The following is a 16937-nucleotide window of genomic DNA, read 5'->3' on the forward strand; positions in this document are numbered from 1 at the left end:
TGTTAACCATAAATCAACGCTACATTGAGCTCTTGATCTGATGGCAATCCTATAAGAACTTGCTTAATGTTGCAGGGAGTAATACCACATTCATTGGTGCACTATGTGATGCTAGTGACGTGATACTGGAGCTAATGTAAACCCAGCGTGTATCATGAAGCTTGTCTGGAAACAGTTCTGCTCAAATATATTTTTGGTGGATGGTAATCCTGGACACTAGGGGTGAATGGTGGAAATGTACAACAAAAACACTGATAATTTGTTTGATGATTCACTTAATCATGCAGTCTAGCCCAGACATTAGATCACATTCATTTTATGGGAATGGTGGTTGGTGTTAAATGTCATATCTATTTCATTATCCATTTCCCATCACACCAAGATGTACCTACAGTGTTAGTTAAAAATAATATTGTCACCCACCAAAAGAGTGTATGGGGCATCGTGGTACAGCTGGCTGAGAATCCATGTTTACAAATATGCTACTACAGCTAGTGAAGAAGCTATTGCAATCTGAAGTAGGAATAACCTTTACTAATTTCTCCATTGGACCTAGTGTTTCAATCTCTTGAATGTACTACTGCTACTACCACTACATCAACTTAGCCACAGTGACCCACACATCTGTATCAAATATTGTAACCATTTTCCTGTAAAAGCATCCTTACAGTTCATCAGAAATGACATAATTCTCCTTAAGGCTTTTGTAATGTGTGCTCTCTGATGTGGTGTGGTGTGGTGTAATTTATGGTGTGTAGTGTTGTTATAGTGTGGTGCAGTGTGTGTTGTGTGGTGTTAGTTTTGTAGAGTGTGTTAGGTGGTGTGGTAATTACTGCATTTTGTGTTGAGGTATGGTGTGGTGTCTGCCATGTAAGATTGTGTGGTTTGTGGTGTGTGAGCAGTGATGTGTGATGTATGTGGTGTATGTTGTGTATGCTATGTGAGTGTGCTGGATGTGTGATGTGTGGTTTCTGGTGTGTATTGAGTGTGGTGTGTAACATGTTGTGTGTAGTGCATTATGTGGTTTGTGCTGAGACATGATGTGGTGTTTTCTGGCTCATGGACTGTGTTATGTGGTGTGTGGTGAGGTATGGTGAGGTGTGTGGCAGGTGTGATTATATGGTATGTGGAATGTGTTGTGTGTGGTATGTTAATTGTGGTGTGTGGTTTAGATGGTGAGTTATGTCTATTGTATGTATGTTGGGTATTGTGTGTGCTGTGGGAGTTGTGTTGGTTGTATGATGTATGGCTTCTGATGTGTTGTGTGTGATGTGTGTGGTATGTCATCTGTGTTGTGTTGTGTGGTGCATGGTGTGACTTGGGGTGTGTTGTCTATGGTGGGCTGTGGTGGTTGGTCAGTGGCATGTTGAATGTGTATACTGTGTCAGGTATGGCATGGCATCATATATGGTGTGCTTTGTGGCTTGTTGTGGTGTTCGTGTGTGATATGTATTGTGGTGTGGCTTAATGTGTGGTGTCTGGTTTGTGGTGAGATGTGGTGTGTAGTGAGGTGTGATGTGTGCAGTGTTAATGCCTTTTATGCTGCTTATGCTAAGCCTCAAATCTTAGGAAGGCAATTACATATACTCTGCAAGCCTTATAAGTCTTCATACAATGCATCACACAATATACTTTACATCACTGCTAATTCTACCTTTTCCTACCCGACTCACAAATGGAGCAGTGGGACAATTATTACGTGCCTCTATGTGTTAGGTGTTCTCTCTCAAATAACTATAAGCATTCAAGTGCTGTGAACTTGAGCGCCATGTACCCTACAATATGAATTGCTAGGGAGAGAGTGAATGTATGGTGGTCATATCTTAAATTGCTCTGTGACTATGTTGTGAAGTATGTATTGAAACATAAAGTCAGTGTTCTTGACTTCTGGTGTATGTTATGTACAGTCCCAAGATGTCACCACATGAACAAAATACAGAATATCATATCGGATTTGTGATTGGACTGAAGTGTTTCTAACAAATAGAATGCTGTTTTCATGGTGGTTACAAATTTCTTCAATTTTTATATTACGTTCACGTTTTTCAATGCGAAATTCAATGTTCTTGGTACAGTACTCGTTTTAAAATTATAAGGCTCTACCTGAAAGTGACTTTACACTTCTTTAAATATAAATTTCACTGATTTCAGGACTATATTCACCGTTATTAAAGGGTAAACTGTGGTCTGGCGTCTGAAACTGGTAACTGTACTTTGTGTTAAAATGCTGTGTATAACAAGGAGACCAGCTATTACTCTTGTAAGATTTCGTTCTTCCATTAAATTCATTTGTTGTTGCTGATGATTTTATAAGAATGAATGACCATACCATAATTGCTTAGCTGTAATCAGACATGAATTTCATAAACATCATATGTTTTACATCTCTAGGAACCTGTAAATGGTTTGTTCCAGACAGAATGGAAAATGTATTTGGTGTACAGGGCAGTAGCTTCACGCTCTTGAAGTTTCCGACCATAATTTATGAATACTTGCTAGGTGAATGCATGCCAAGCGCTGGAAATAGATTTTCTACATACTAATAGCATCATATTCCAGACGAGTAGTGTAGGAAGTCTGGGCATCCTAGCTGTGACTGCCTTGTACGTGGAAGTGGATATAGATAGGAAGGCTTCTATTGACAATCCCTGGCCCTGTTTGTTTGACATTCAACCACCAGATGGGCCTATGCTGGGTCAATGGTTACAGTTCACCTCATAACTTCATATAAATGCGCTTAGCTCTAAAATATTATTGCTACATGCTTGGTAAGTATAAGTTCACATTTTTTACGCTTCTGTAGTGGCTGGTTATGTTGGCCCCAGCGAAATATCTACGATGTGATTTTTAAAAGCACAGTACCACATCTTTTTCCCTTTTTTTCTTTTTTTTTTTTTTTTGTTCTTTGAGAACTGTACAAGTGTCCAATGCAAAGAGGATGAGTGTGCATCACTTGACGTTCCAGCTTTCAAGCCGAACGTATGTATGAGTTACAGGTTATTTTCGTGTTATATGAGTCCCCCTGTCACTTTTCAAAATGATACAAGCGTATTCCTGCATTTTTATCATCCTATCCTCCACTTTGCGTAATGCAGCTGAATCCGCAGTATGCATGTGTCGTCTCTGTACACGGATCTGTCACTAGCGGAAGGTGTCACGACTCCAGATCGAGTGGGACTCAGTGCTCATGGCCTAATGTGGCCCTGCACGATCCAGCACGAACACAGCCAGCTTATTGTGGCTCGACTCTCGGCTGATGGTGTGTCGGAATGCAATCTAAGGTCAGTCAGCTCCAAACTTAATTGTTTAAATGATGATGTCAGAGAGGAAAGGGAACTTTTTAAATTCTGGACAGCTGGACTGTAACTTGAGGCAGGCACTGCGTAATTATGACTTGCAGTCAGTTACTATGAACTGTGTTCTCACTGACAGGAAATCACAAATACAGTTACTTAACTGAGACTATATTGCATAAACTCGCAATTTCACTACAAGCCGCTTTTGTGGTACAGTGTCAAAAGCCTTTGGGAAATCTAAAAATACGGAATCAATTTGAAATCCCATGCCAATAGCACTCACCACTTCGTGTGTGCAAGGAGCTAGTTTTTTTTTTTATATTGTATTTCAATTCCCCATCAGGGCGGGCTGGAAGCAGCATATGCGCTGCTCTTCAGCCAAAAGACATTGAACAAACAATAGAAGACAGTGAAAAATATAAAAAGGAGAGAATATGGTGAACATAGATATAAAAAAGGGCGAACATCATGGAAGGCAATAGATAAAAAAAGGGGCGACTGTAAAGTGGAGATAAACTGTAAAAAAGTAGCACTCACAAAAATCCACACACTGCAACAATGAAAAGAACACAAGGCACAGTATGACCGGAGCATAAAAAGGATCGACGGATGGTGTAGCACATAACAAACACTGACAGCGAACCTCAAGGCAGTACACAATTAAAATCACACCTCTTCACGCACAGGAGAAACAGCACTAAAGACAACACTGACGTGGCACACTGACGATGATCAAAATGGAGGATCTGCCAGCCGCAAGGATATGAGGGAGACCGGAAGAAGGGAGGGAGGGAGGGGAAGAGAGGGGGAGATGGGTGGGGGGCGCGTTGAAGAGGGCCAAGTAGGGAGGGATGAGGGAAGGAAAGAGGCAAGTATGGGGTGCAGGGTCTTGGGGGGGGGGGAAGGAGGAAAATCCGCTCTGGGAAATGGAGGGGAGAGGAGAAAGGGGGCCCTGGGGAGGGGGGAAACAAGGCCAGGTTATAGTTGGAAGGAAGGGTAAATGTCACGGCGAAGTTCGTCATCCAGGAGGGGGAGGCACTGGAAATTGCCCCGATGAAGGAGATTGAGGGTGTGGAGGTGGATAGAGGGAGGGATACAGCCATAGAGTTGCAGCAACGGGCGGGGGTGGAGAGGAAGGAGGAAACCAGAGGGTGGGGGGGATCGAGCCTGCAGACAATGCAAGGAAGCGGAGATGTTGGAAGAACAGGAGGAGGTGGGGGAAGGGGATCAGTTCATACAGGAGCCATGTGGGGGAAGGAAGGCGGATATGGAAGGCAAGGTGGAGTGCTTGGCGTTCAAGGATTTGGAGGGCCTTGTAAAAGCGGGTTGGGGGCGGAGATCCAGGCAATGCTGGCATAACAGAGGATAGGACAGATGAGGGATTTGTTGGTATGGAGGATGGTAGAAGGATGCAATCCCCATGTCCAGCCAGACAGGAGTTTCAGAAGGCGAAGGCGGGAATGGGCTTTCTGCTGGATGGTCTGGAGATGAGGGGTCCAGGTGAGGTGTCGGTCGAAGGCGAGGCCAAGGTTTCTCAGGGCGGAGGTGAGCTAAATGGGACGACCATAAATGGTGAGGTAGAAATCATGGAGGTGAAAGGAGCGAGTGGTGCGGCCTATGATGATTGCCTGGGTTTTGGAGGGGTTGAGATGGAGGAACCACTGGTTACACCAAGTGGTGAACTGGTTAAGGTGGGTTTGGAGGGTACGATGAGACGATTGAAGGGTAGGATAGAGAGCCAGGAAGGCGGTGTCATCAGCATATTGGAGAAGGTGGACTGGTGGGAATGGCTTGGGCATATCAGCCGTATGCAAGAGATAAAGGAGAGGGGACAGAACCCTGGGGGACGCCAGCCATGGGATAAAAGATACGGGAGTTGGTGTTGTGGAGGGTGACATAGGAAGGACGGTGCGAGAGGAAGGAAGCGACCAGACGGACAAAATTGATAGGCAGGGCGTAGGTTTGGAGTTTAAAGAGGAGACTGGGATGCCATACACGGTCATAGGCATTTTGGAGGTCAAGGGAAACAAAAATGGCGGAGCGACGGGAGTTGAGCTGGAGGGTCAGAAGGTGAACAAGGTTGAGGAGTTGGTCGTCAGCAGAGGAGGAGGTTCGGAAGCCACACTGGGTAAGGGGGATGAGGTGGTGTTGAGCAAGGTGCTGATGGATACGGTGGGAGAGGATGGATTCAAAGACCTTACTGAAGATGGAGGTGAGGCAGATGGGACGATAGGAAGAGGTGGCAGAAGGGGGTTTGTTGGGTTTGAGGAATAAGAGGACGCGGGAGGTCTTCCACAGGTCAGGGTAGAAGCCAGTAGAGAGGTGACATTATAGAGATGGGCGAGGACAGTCAGGAAGGAATAGGGGCTTTCGTGAAGGTGACGGTAGGTGACACAGTCGTGACCAGGGGCCGTGTTGCGTTTGGACCGGAGGATAAGTTTAATGTCTTGCGCTGTGATAGGAGTGTTTATGTTGGAGGGGGGCAACTCTGCCCCAAGTACTGGAGACAAGGAGCAAGTGGAGCGACCGAGGTATCGGCACGTTCCATGACGGTGGGGAAAAGAGAATAATCAAAGTGGGAATCATCTGGGATGGAGAAGACCTTAGAAAGGTGGGAAGCGAAGTGGTTGGCCTTACTGAGGTTGTCAGGAAGGGGGCGATCGTTATGGAGAAGGGGGTAGTGGGGAGTGGAAAGGGAACCAGTAAGGCGATGGAAGGCGGACCAGTACTTGGAGGAGTTGATGGGGAGGGTGGCATTGAATCGTGTGCAGGTCTGGCGCCAGTCTCGGCGTTTCGTTGCTGTAATAAGGTTCCGTACGTGGCGCTGTATTTGCCGGTGGCGTTGGAGTGTATCCCTGTCACGAGTGCGAGCTAGTTGTGTTCTTCAAGGTAATTCATAATTTTCGAACACAATATATGCTCCGAGATCCTGCTGCATATTAACCTAATGGACCTTTAATTTAGTGGATTACTCCTATTACCTTTCGGACATCTCCGAAAGAACAGACACCACGCTTTCATATAATTAGTATGCCTACCTGGGAAATGGATCAAGGTTCTTCAGTGCGGATGCACAAATGCGTCCGACCTCCTGTGGACACCTCAGAGTAGCGAACATGGAGGAAGTGCACATGGAATGCGGATAGATGGCGCTCGATGGGAGTCTGAATCGGCCGCGAAGCCCAGATAGTCTGCGCAGTTGCGATTACTTGGTGACCCGGATGGCGCATCTGCTAGTAAGCAGGACATCCCGGGTTCGAATCCCAGTCCGGTGCACATTTTAAACCGTCGCCGCCGATGCCGCATAATGTCCCGAAACAGCTGACAGTACTGACTCCCTCTCCACCTTCATTTACATGTTGTCTATTACAGCTACGGATGGTGCATGCTGTGGGGCCTTTCGGACATGTCCGAAAGACCACGCATTCATATACGAGTAATTATCTAATGCACTAGAATTGTTGGCATAAGAGAGGCCTGATTTCATTGAGGATGTTAACATAGAAACAGAGATCACTGAACACGACCCACTTGGAGTAACAAAGCACACATCAAGATACAAAGGGCTAAAGCAGTAAGCAGTGAAGTCTACATGTTCATTACAATGTATGAAGAGGAGGTTATCGCATGTCCTAGATTGGAGTTGGAATCTTTTCATCCAGGTAGCAGTGGACATGTTAAGAAGAACTATCCACAGTCCAAACGAATAGTCGACCGTACTCTATATGAGTATTTACCTACAAGAATAATTAAAAAATGATGAGACCACCACACTTGGCATACATAAAATACAGGGGAAATTTTTCAAAGTACAGCACCTAACGCAGAATATACACAAAAAGTATAAATCCGCACACAGTGACGTGACAAAAGTTATGGGGTACCCTCTAACAGCGTGTCGGACATCCTTTTGCCCGGTGCAAAGCACCCGACGTTCCATGGAGTCAACAAGTCAATGAAAGTCACTTGCAGAAATAACGAGCCGTTCTGCCTTTATAGTGGTCCATAACTGCGAAAGTGTTGCCAGTGCAAGATTTTGTTCACGAACTGATCTCTCGACTCTGTCCCATAAATGTTCGGTAGGTGGCCAGATCGTACGCTCTAATTGTCCAGAATGTTATTCAAACCAGTCACCAACAATTGTGGCCTGGAAACATGTTGCATTGTCATCCATAAAAATTTCATCGTTGTTTGAGAACAGGGAGTCCATAAATGGTTGCAAATGGTCTCCAAATAGCCGAACGTGACTATTTCCAGTCAATGATCGTTTCATTTGGGTCAGAGGACAAAGTCCATTCCATATCAATATAGCCCACACCATTATGGAGCCACTACCAGCTTGCACAGTGCCTTGTTGAGGGGTCCAAGGCTTCGTGGGGTCTGGAACCCCACCATCAGCTCTTCTCAACTGAAACTGGGACTCATCTGACCAGACCCGGTTTTCAGGTGGTCTAGGGTCCAACCGATATGGTCACTAGCACAGGCGAGGCTCTTTAGGTGATGTCGTTCCGTCAGCAGAGGCATTCGCGCCGATCGTCTGCTGCCATAGCCAGTTAACGGCAGATTTCCACGTACTATCATAACGGATATGTTCGTCGTACGTCCCACACTGATTTATGCTGTTATTTCATGCAATGTTGCTTGTCTGTTGGCACTGACAATTGAACACAAACACTGCTGCTCTCGGTCGTTAAGTGAAGATTATCGGCCACTGCGTTGTCCTCGGTGAGAGGTTACGCCTGAAATCTGGTATTCTCAGCACACCCTTGACACTGTGGATCTCGGAATATTGAACTGCCAAACGATTTCCGAAGAGAAATGTCCCATGTGTTTAGCTCCAATTACCATTCCAGTTTGGCGCGAAAGAGTGATTCAATCTTACTGGGTCATGTTTACATGGCAGACTCCAAGCTCCTGTGCTTCCCCCGATCGAGCATAAAAGTGAAGTATTTTGTGGGAAGGTTATACACAGCTGCACCGGAGCCACCACGCGAGTAGGACTTGTAACTGTGTGAGCAAGGCGATAACTTTGGAGCTCATGGTTAATTCCGTATCGGGGGACTTGTTATATAATGAAAAGGCAATAGTAAACTCACATAACCTCGTGATAGAAGAGTGGATGTAATTGTAATGTGTATGCGACCAGAATGAGTAGGTACGTGATACTTGAATGTAAAGCGGAAACAATTAACTGTGTCGTACTAAAGTGTTCTCACATTACATTCTCTTCATTATTATTAGAATATTTTGGAAGGGAATCAATTATACAAGAGTGTGGGAAAAGAAACAGTGTATGCGTCGTAGGCTCAAGGTCAAAAATTTAGTTATTGACGCATGTACCTTGGGAGTAAGTTGCTCTCCAAAACTGGCTACTCATGACTGTCCAATGCCTAATTTTTAATCAGCCACGTTATAGCAAGTAATAACAAACTACAAATCGATAAATAGTACGGAAGCAGCTTACAGGCCTCAGGGCCTTTTGAATTCCCTGTCACATTCTTCACAGGATTTGCGAGTGAATTAGCTCCACTCCTGACCACAATTCACCGAAGTTCGCTTGGGTAGAGATGAATTCCCTGTTACTACAAGTAAGCACAGGTCACAACTTTCAGTTGACTACAAAAAAAGAAATAGCAGTGAGCCACGGAATGCCGTCGTGTATCACTCACATGTGCTCATACAAGATATTCCGAGTTCGACATCATAACTTAAACAGAACACACATACTTCTCCCTTCTTGGATCCAAGAGACCCCCAATGGTTTTGGCACTGACAAGGAATAATGAAAATAAGAATTGACAGAATGTTTCCATGCACCCGTCCAGTTTCATCGCAAACGGTCAGACATACACCAACTTAACTCGTATCGATGTCTCGAAGTAAATAAATTTTGCAGAGAGCGGAGTTTTCGTATGGCGGTCGCTATACATATTGCTCACCATTAAAGTTGTAACATCATGGATGTGGCATGTAACAAACGTCTATTTGGTCTGAAGCGCACTACTTTCTTGGGTACATAAGTGTCATTAGTATTCTACTGCAAGCGATCAGACTACGTAGAGACAGTGCCACTGGACACAATAGTGGCACAACGCCGTCTTTTCTACATCTACATTTACATACAAAGATTACGCAGCGGATTTCTCATCCAGAAATCGCATGTAAATTTCGTTTGTGTGTGAGAAGATCGTGTTACGTGTCGTGAAAGAAAGACAAAAATGCACCATAATATGTCGGAGTTCGACAGCCCAAGGACCATGGCTAATCGAGATTGTGGTCAATTGTTTCGCGATGTTCCTGCTTACATTGGTCGGGATGGCACGACTCTGATGCCAATAGTGTCAATATGGAATCCATAAGTTTGAGAGAGCCGTACTCAACGTTACGCGAGATCTCAGTGCCTCTACGAAACTAGGGCCCGTGGGGGAGGACACATTGTTCCCTCGGCCCTGAAGTATAGTACCCCGAGTCGGGGAGCGGGCTTGTTTGCAGGCAAGACAGGTATCGACCATTGTTGCAACATCTCTTGACACAGCCACTGGACACTATAGTGGCACCACATCGTGTTTTCTACATCTACATCGGTACTCTGCAAGCCAGTGTATGGTGCGTGGCGGAGGGTAGCCTGTGCTACTAGAAGTCATTTCCATTCCTGTCCACTCTCAAACAGAGCAAGGAAAAAGGACTATCTATATGCCTCCGTTTGAGCCCTGGTTTCTCTAATCTTCATTGTCGTTGCGTGAAATTTACGTTGGCGGAAGTAGAATCGTTCTACAGCCAGTCTCAAACGCCAGCTCTCTAAATTTTCTCAATAGTGCTCCTCGAAAAGAGTTTCACCTTACCTCCAGTGATACCAATTTGTGTTTCTGAAGCATCTCCGTAACGCTTGCGTTTTGTTCGAGCCTAACGGTAACACATGTAGCAACCCGGTTCTGAGTAACTTCGATATTTTCTTTAATCCTACCTTTCGGAGATCCCAAATACTGGAGTAGTACTTAACAGTGGGTCGCACTTGTGTCCTAAATGCGGTCTCCTTTACAAATGGACCGGCGGGGTGTTGTGTGCTGTCCTTAGGTTAGTTAGATTTAAGTAGTTCTAAGTTCTAGGGGACTGATGACCATAGATGTTAAGTCCCATAGTGCTCAGAGCCAGCCACAAATGGACCGCACTTCCCTAAAGGTCTCCCAGTAAACCGAAGTCAAAATTCGGCTACCCTACTAAATCCTTAGGCCTACATGCTCATTCCATTTCATACTGCTTTGCAACGTTACGCCTAGATATTTAATCGCTGTGACTCTGTCAAGCGGCACAATACTAATACTGTACTCGAACATTATGGGTCTCTTTTCCTACTCATCTGCATTAGCTCACTTTTTTTTCGTTTAGAGCTAGCCACCATTCATTACACTAACTAGAAATGACTACGTCATATTGTATCCTCTTACAGTCGCTCAACGACAACGCCTTCCCACACACCAGCGCATCACGATTAAATTGCCGCAGGATGCTGCTCATCCAATCCACCAGATCATTCATGTACGTAGAAAATAATGGCAGTCCCATCACACTTCCCTAGGGCACTCCTGACGATACTCCCGTCTCTGATGAACACTCGCCGTCGAGGATAACATGCTGTGTTCTGTTAGTTAAAAAGTCTTCGAGCGACTCAATTACCTGGGAACCTGTTACGCATACTCGTACCTTCTTCAAAAGTCGACAGTGCGGAACCATGTCAAATGCCTTAGGGAAACCTGCGAATATGGAATCCGCCTGTTACCCTTCATCCATGGTTCACAGGATTCCATGTGAGAAAAGAGAAAGCTGAGTTTGGCACCAGCAATACTTTCTAAAACCGCGCTGATTTGTGGACAGAAGGTATCCGTTTAGACGATATTTATTATATTAGAACTGACTACACGTTCAAATCGATGTTAAAGATATTAGTCTGTAATTCTGCAGGTCCGTTCTTTTACCCTTCTTAATCACTGGAGTCAACCTGCGCTGTTATCCAAACGCTCGGAACTCTGGACTGGGCGAGAGATTCGCGATAAATGCAAGCTAAGTAAGGGTCCAATGCTATAGAGTGCTCTTTGTAAAACCGAAATGGGATTCCATCAGGTCCTGACGATTTGTCTGCTTTCAACTCTCAGTTGTTTCTCTACACCAGGGATGCCTATTACTACGTCCTCCATATGGTAGTCTATGCGACCGTCAAATGACGGTATGCTTGTACTGTTCTCCTGAGTGAACGATTTCTTAAATGCGCAATTTAAAACTTCGGCTTTACTTTTGCCTTGTTCTACTGGCGCACTAATTTCGTCAACGAGTGACTGGATAGAAGCCTTAGACCAACATAGAGGTTTTACGTAGGTCCAGAACTTTCTCGAGCTCTCAGCGAGAGCTATTGGTAAGGTATGACGATGGTAGTTATTGTAAAATTCCTGCATCGGTGTTTTCACAGACGCACGAATTTCTGTTAACTTTTTCCTGTCGTCATTTTCGTGTTCTCATTGGACAGAAATTACAAAAGCCTTAGCTTCCATAGTAGTTTTCGTCTTTTCAGACAAGTCTTCCATGTTTACTGGTTTCTGACAGGCGGCAGTATCTCGGATAACAGAGAGCGATCCTTCTCCAAATCCGTTACCGTGTTAACTAGTGAAGTACGTGCACCCATCTCACCTTGCAAGGAGAGCTCACGTCGTTGGGTTTGCAGTAGATTGAAATTACACTGTATCGGGAACGAGACATTAAGTGATTTGTGCTGGAGCTATTCTTTCGAGTGGGTGCGCAGTACCGTATTTGGAGCCCGGGAAGCCAGCCCGCAGCACTACGCTCCAGGTAGTCTCAGGAAACTTCTTCAATTAATTACTTCCAAATGTTTCATTTTCAAGATTTCTATGCAAATGCTTTGCGAAAAACTTGTCAGTAGTAACTGTGAAGTATTTTGGATTTGGGTTGAATTTGCAGGTAGTATATCTATGCTGAGGACATATTTTCTACGTGTTACCAGCTGAAAAATTGAAGCAAGATGATTCATTATTAGAAATATTTGATTTCGTATCCTTGCTGAAAAAAGTGAAGCAAGGTGATTCGTTATTAGAAATATTTGATTTCGGATCCTTGTTGAAAAAACAAATGTTGAGATTTTGTGTTAACTTGATATTTCATAAGGCTGGGGAAATTAGCATATTGAAAACACTACATACAATGTCTGATACATCGGAATGATGTAAAGTGAAAATAAAGGTATGAAATACGATTATTTTAAGGTTATCAGTCTTCTGACTGGTTTGCTGTCAGCCGCATGTACATCCTGTCCTGTGACTACCCCTGCATCTCAGAATAACATCTGCACACAACGTCCGCGAGTAATTGTTGGATGTATCCCAGTCTCTGTCTTCCCTACAGTTTTCCCGTCTATGCCCGCCTGTACTACCATAAAAGCTGTTCACCGCTGTTGTTCCCCGCTGTCTTAACACATCCCCCATCATCCTGTTCGTTCGTGTAGTCAGTGTTTTCCAGACGTTCCTTTCCTAGCTGTTTCTGTACAGAACGTCCTCACTTCTTACCTTACCAGTCCAATTAATTTTCAGAACCTTTTCGGAACACCACGTAACAAGTACTTCAGTTCTCTTCTTTTCCGGTTGTACGATAGTCCATGATTCACTTCCATGCAATGCTGTACTCCATGCTTCCACTCTCAGCAATTTCTCAGCCAAATAAGGCCCATGTTTTACACTACAGGATTTCTTTAAGTGAGGAATTCCACCATTTCCTGCCCTAATCTGTTCATTATAGCGTCCTTACTTCTTTCGTCACGTATTATTTCGCTTCCAAGATCGTAGAATTTTTTCACTTCGTCTAGTATTTGGTCCCCAATTTCCATTTTGAGTCTATCATTAATCTCATTTCTGCTACTCCTAATTACTTTCCTCTTTTTATGGTTTGGCAACGGCCTTTCCGCGGTGGATACACCGGTTCCCGTCAGATCACCGAAGTTAAGCGCTGTGGGGCGTGGCCGGCTCTTGGATGGGTGACCATCCGGGCCGCCATGCACTGTTGCCATTTTTCTGGGTGCACTCAGCCTCGCGATGTCAATTGAGGAGCTACTCGACCGAACAGTAGCGGCTCCGGTCAAAGAAAACCATCATAACGACCGGGAGAGCGGTGTGCTGACCACACACCCCTCCTATCCGCATCCTCAGCTGAGGATACACGGCGGTCGGATGGTCCCGGTGGGCCACATGTGGCCTCATGACGGAGTGCTTCTTATGGTTTACTCTGAATACGTATTTGAGTTCATTAGAGCGTTCATTCCATTCAACAAATCCTCTTACTGTTTCTCACTTTCACCGAAGATAGTGATAACTGACATCCTTTTACCATGAATTTCAGTTCCGTTCCTGGATCTTTCTCTTATTTACGTCATTTCTTATTTGATGAATAGTTGGAACAGTGGGGCGCAAGGTCTGCCTCCCTGCCTAGAGTGTTCTCCGCCGCAGCTGCGGTGTTACAGCCCAAAGGCGGTGACGGCCGTGCCGTGCGGTGTGGTGTTGCAGTGCGAGGGCCCCGGGCTGCCGCTGGCCGGCGTGCACGACGCGGTCACGCACCGGCTGCAGCGCGTGCTGTTCGACACGCGGCCCTGGAGGACCCGCCGGCTGGACGAGCTGGCGCTGCCGCAGCGGCAGAGCTTCGAGGTGCCCCTGCAGCAGGGCTACCGCGCCCACGTGCAGCTGCTGCTGCCGCCATCCTGGCGCGCCGAGCTGCGCGACGCCGCCTTCCCCGTCCTCGTAGAAGTGTAAGTAGCGCACTACACCAACCTACACTCCATCACTGCCTAACGCACCCACTTGGAGCTGCTGCTGCCGCCCTCCTGGCGTGCCGAGCTCTGTGACACCGCCTTACCCTTCCTTGTAGAAGTAGAAGTGCCGCACTACACTCACCTACACTACACTACACTCACAACTGGCTACCATGCACACGTCCATCTGCTGCTGCCACCCTCCTGGTGTGCTGAGTTGGGCGACGCCTTCTTCCTCATCCTCACAGAAGTGTAAGTACCGCACTACACTAACCTAAACTACACTACACTTCATCAATGGCTACCGCGCCCACATCTAGCTACTGCCGCACTCCTTACATCCAGAGTTGCGTGACATGGCCATCCCCTTCCTCATAGAAGTGTAAGTACCATGCTACACGAACTTACACTGCGCTACATAGTTCTCTACACCTCTAACATAGCAGGGTCAATGACCATATGTTTAGCTTTTGCTGGATCGTTGTTTGCGTGTGTCGGAAAAGTCGACATTTCGAAGTTTCTACGACGAAATGGTGACCACACACCTAAAGGACAAACTTGACAGCACCGATGTCATAAAATAGCAGAAAAGTATTTCAAATAATTAACAAAATAGCACAAGAAAAGAAAACAATAAATCAACTCATCTCATTTATACACTATAGCTTTTTAACAAAAAGGACGAAGCAAATCAATCTGTAAATTCATAGTTGAGAATATTGCTGTAAGTCATGCACAGACATGACAACTGACAGATGGGGAGGGGGAGACATTGGTGGCGCTGAAAGAGGACTTTTAGAGCAGAAGTTGGGCCATTTCAAGGATGGACCTTGTGAAGGATAAGAGAATAAGACAGGTTGGTTATAGAAACTAGCAAGACACTAAACGATGCTGTAAGAAACAAAAGAACTATTATGGCGAGGCTGTCTAGACGGGTGAGATGACGACGCGGGCAAAAACGAAGTTGAAGGTAGACTCCACAAGAGGAAAGCAAGGGATGCTGCCCACAAATAGCATGGAAGGAATGTTTCGACGGGGGAACGATGATCAGAGACCTAAAGGAAGGAGAGTGGCTGCATATAAATACACTGAAGCGCTAAAGAAGCTGGTGTAGACACGCGTATTCAAATACAGAGATATGTAAACAGGCAGAATACGCCTTTGCGGCCAGCAACGCCTATATAAAACAACATGTGTCTGGACACTTGTTAGATCGGTTACTGCTGCTACAATGGCACGTTATCAAGATATAAGTAAATTTGAACGTGGTGTTATAGTCGGCGCAAGAGCGATGGGACACAGCATCTCCGAGATGGCGATGAGGCGTCGACTTTCCCGTATGACCATTTCACGAATGTACTGTGAATATCGGGAATACGGTAAAACATCAAATCTCCAACACCGCTGCGACGGAAAAAGATCCTGCAAGAACAGGGGACTGAAGAGAATCGTTCAACGTGACAGAAGTGAAACCCTTCCGCAAATTGCTGCAGATTTCAGTGCTGGGCCATCAACAAATGTAAGTGTGCGCAACATTCAACGAAACATCATCGATATGGGCTTTCGGAGCCGAAGGCCAGCTCGTGTACCCTTGATGAATGCACATTACAAAGCTTTACACCTCGCCTGGGCCCTTCTACAATGGACCGTTGATGACTGGAAGCATGTTGGCTGGTAAGACGAGTCTCGTTTCAAATTGAATCGAGCTGACGGAAGTGGACCCTGCAAGTCAGCAGGGTTCAAACTGATGGAGGCTCTGTAATGGTGTAAGGCGTATATAGTTGGGCCCCTGATACGTCTACATACGACTCTGACAGTTGACACGTACGTAAATATCCTCTCTCATCACCTGCATCCCTTCATGTCCATTGTACATTACAACTTACATGGGCAATTCCAGGAGGACAATGCGACAACCCACACGCCCAGAATTGCTACAGACTAGCTCCAGGAACACTCTTCTGACTTTAAACACTACTGCTGGTCACCAAACGCCCAAACATAAAAATTATAGAGCATATCTGCGATACCTTGCAAAGTGCTGTTCGGAAGAGATCTCCCCCACGTATTCATACAGATTTATGAATAGCCCTGCAGGATTCATGGTGTCAGTTCCTCCAGCACTGCTCCAGACATTAGTCGAGTCCATGCCACATCGTGTTGCGGCACATCTGCGTGCTCGCGAGGGCCCTGCACGATATTAGGCAGGTCTACCAGTTTCTTTGTCTCTTAGGTGTATTTCATCGGCATTCCAAAGTACTGGTTTTTCATCCATTAATTATGACCCGATACTTTCATATCAGGAAAAGCAAGGAGCTCATAATCTAGTGAACAAATTACGTGTTTTAATTCCGCACCATGTCGGTCACAAATATGTTGACTTATTTTGACAAAATTTGTGCATTTTTTGAGAAATTAGCACCGTATATTCCTTTTCTTCTAGTTATGAGCACTAAAAGTATCAAAATAGCTTATCATCAGCCCTCGGACGTCGCAACACTTTTCATTTACGAATAAAGTTACTAGAGGTAGTCATGTTTTCATTATCGTCTCGAGAGTGAATAATATTACGTCATTAATCTGATGTTTGTTTGCCGGAAAACGTCTGCAGTCCGTTTACGCATTGAAATTCACACGCCTCAGTGCCGTAGCCCGTGGCACGCTGCTAGAGAAACTAAAACAAAATGATGCGGTAATTCGCTTTTGTTCGTTTGAAGGGAACAGGGCTGCAAAAATCCATGCTGAGTGTATGGCAAGAATTCACCACCGTACGATAGAGTCGTCAGGTGGCGCAATGGTTTGTAGTGTGGACATCCAAGTCCGAGTAACGAAAGCGAAGT

General features: G+C 45.4%; 1 protein-coding gene and 1 pseudogene across 1 annotated transcript in view; both read left to right on the top strand.

Moving 5' to 3' along the window:
* The window catches only part of LOC124798538 (inactive dipeptidyl peptidase 10), a 1422769-nt gene that overhangs the window by 1338607 nt on the left and 67225 nt on the right, over window positions 1-16937 (top strand). The window contains exon 14 of the mRNA XM_047261988.1: window positions 13856-14094. Within this exon, the coding sequence (XP_047117944.1) occupies window positions 13856-14094 (239 nt within the window). The remainder of the gene's footprint in view (window positions 1-13855; window positions 14095-16937) is intronic.
* LOC124799776 lies at window positions 13244-13361 on the top strand (annotated as a pseudogene).

This window comes from Schistocerca piceifrons, chromosome 5, assembly GCF_021461385.2.
Source record: "Schistocerca piceifrons isolate TAMUIC-IGC-003096 chromosome 5, iqSchPice1.1, whole genome shotgun sequence".
NCBI classification, from domain to species: Eukaryota; Metazoa; Arthropoda; class Insecta; order Orthoptera; family Acrididae; genus Schistocerca; species Schistocerca piceifrons.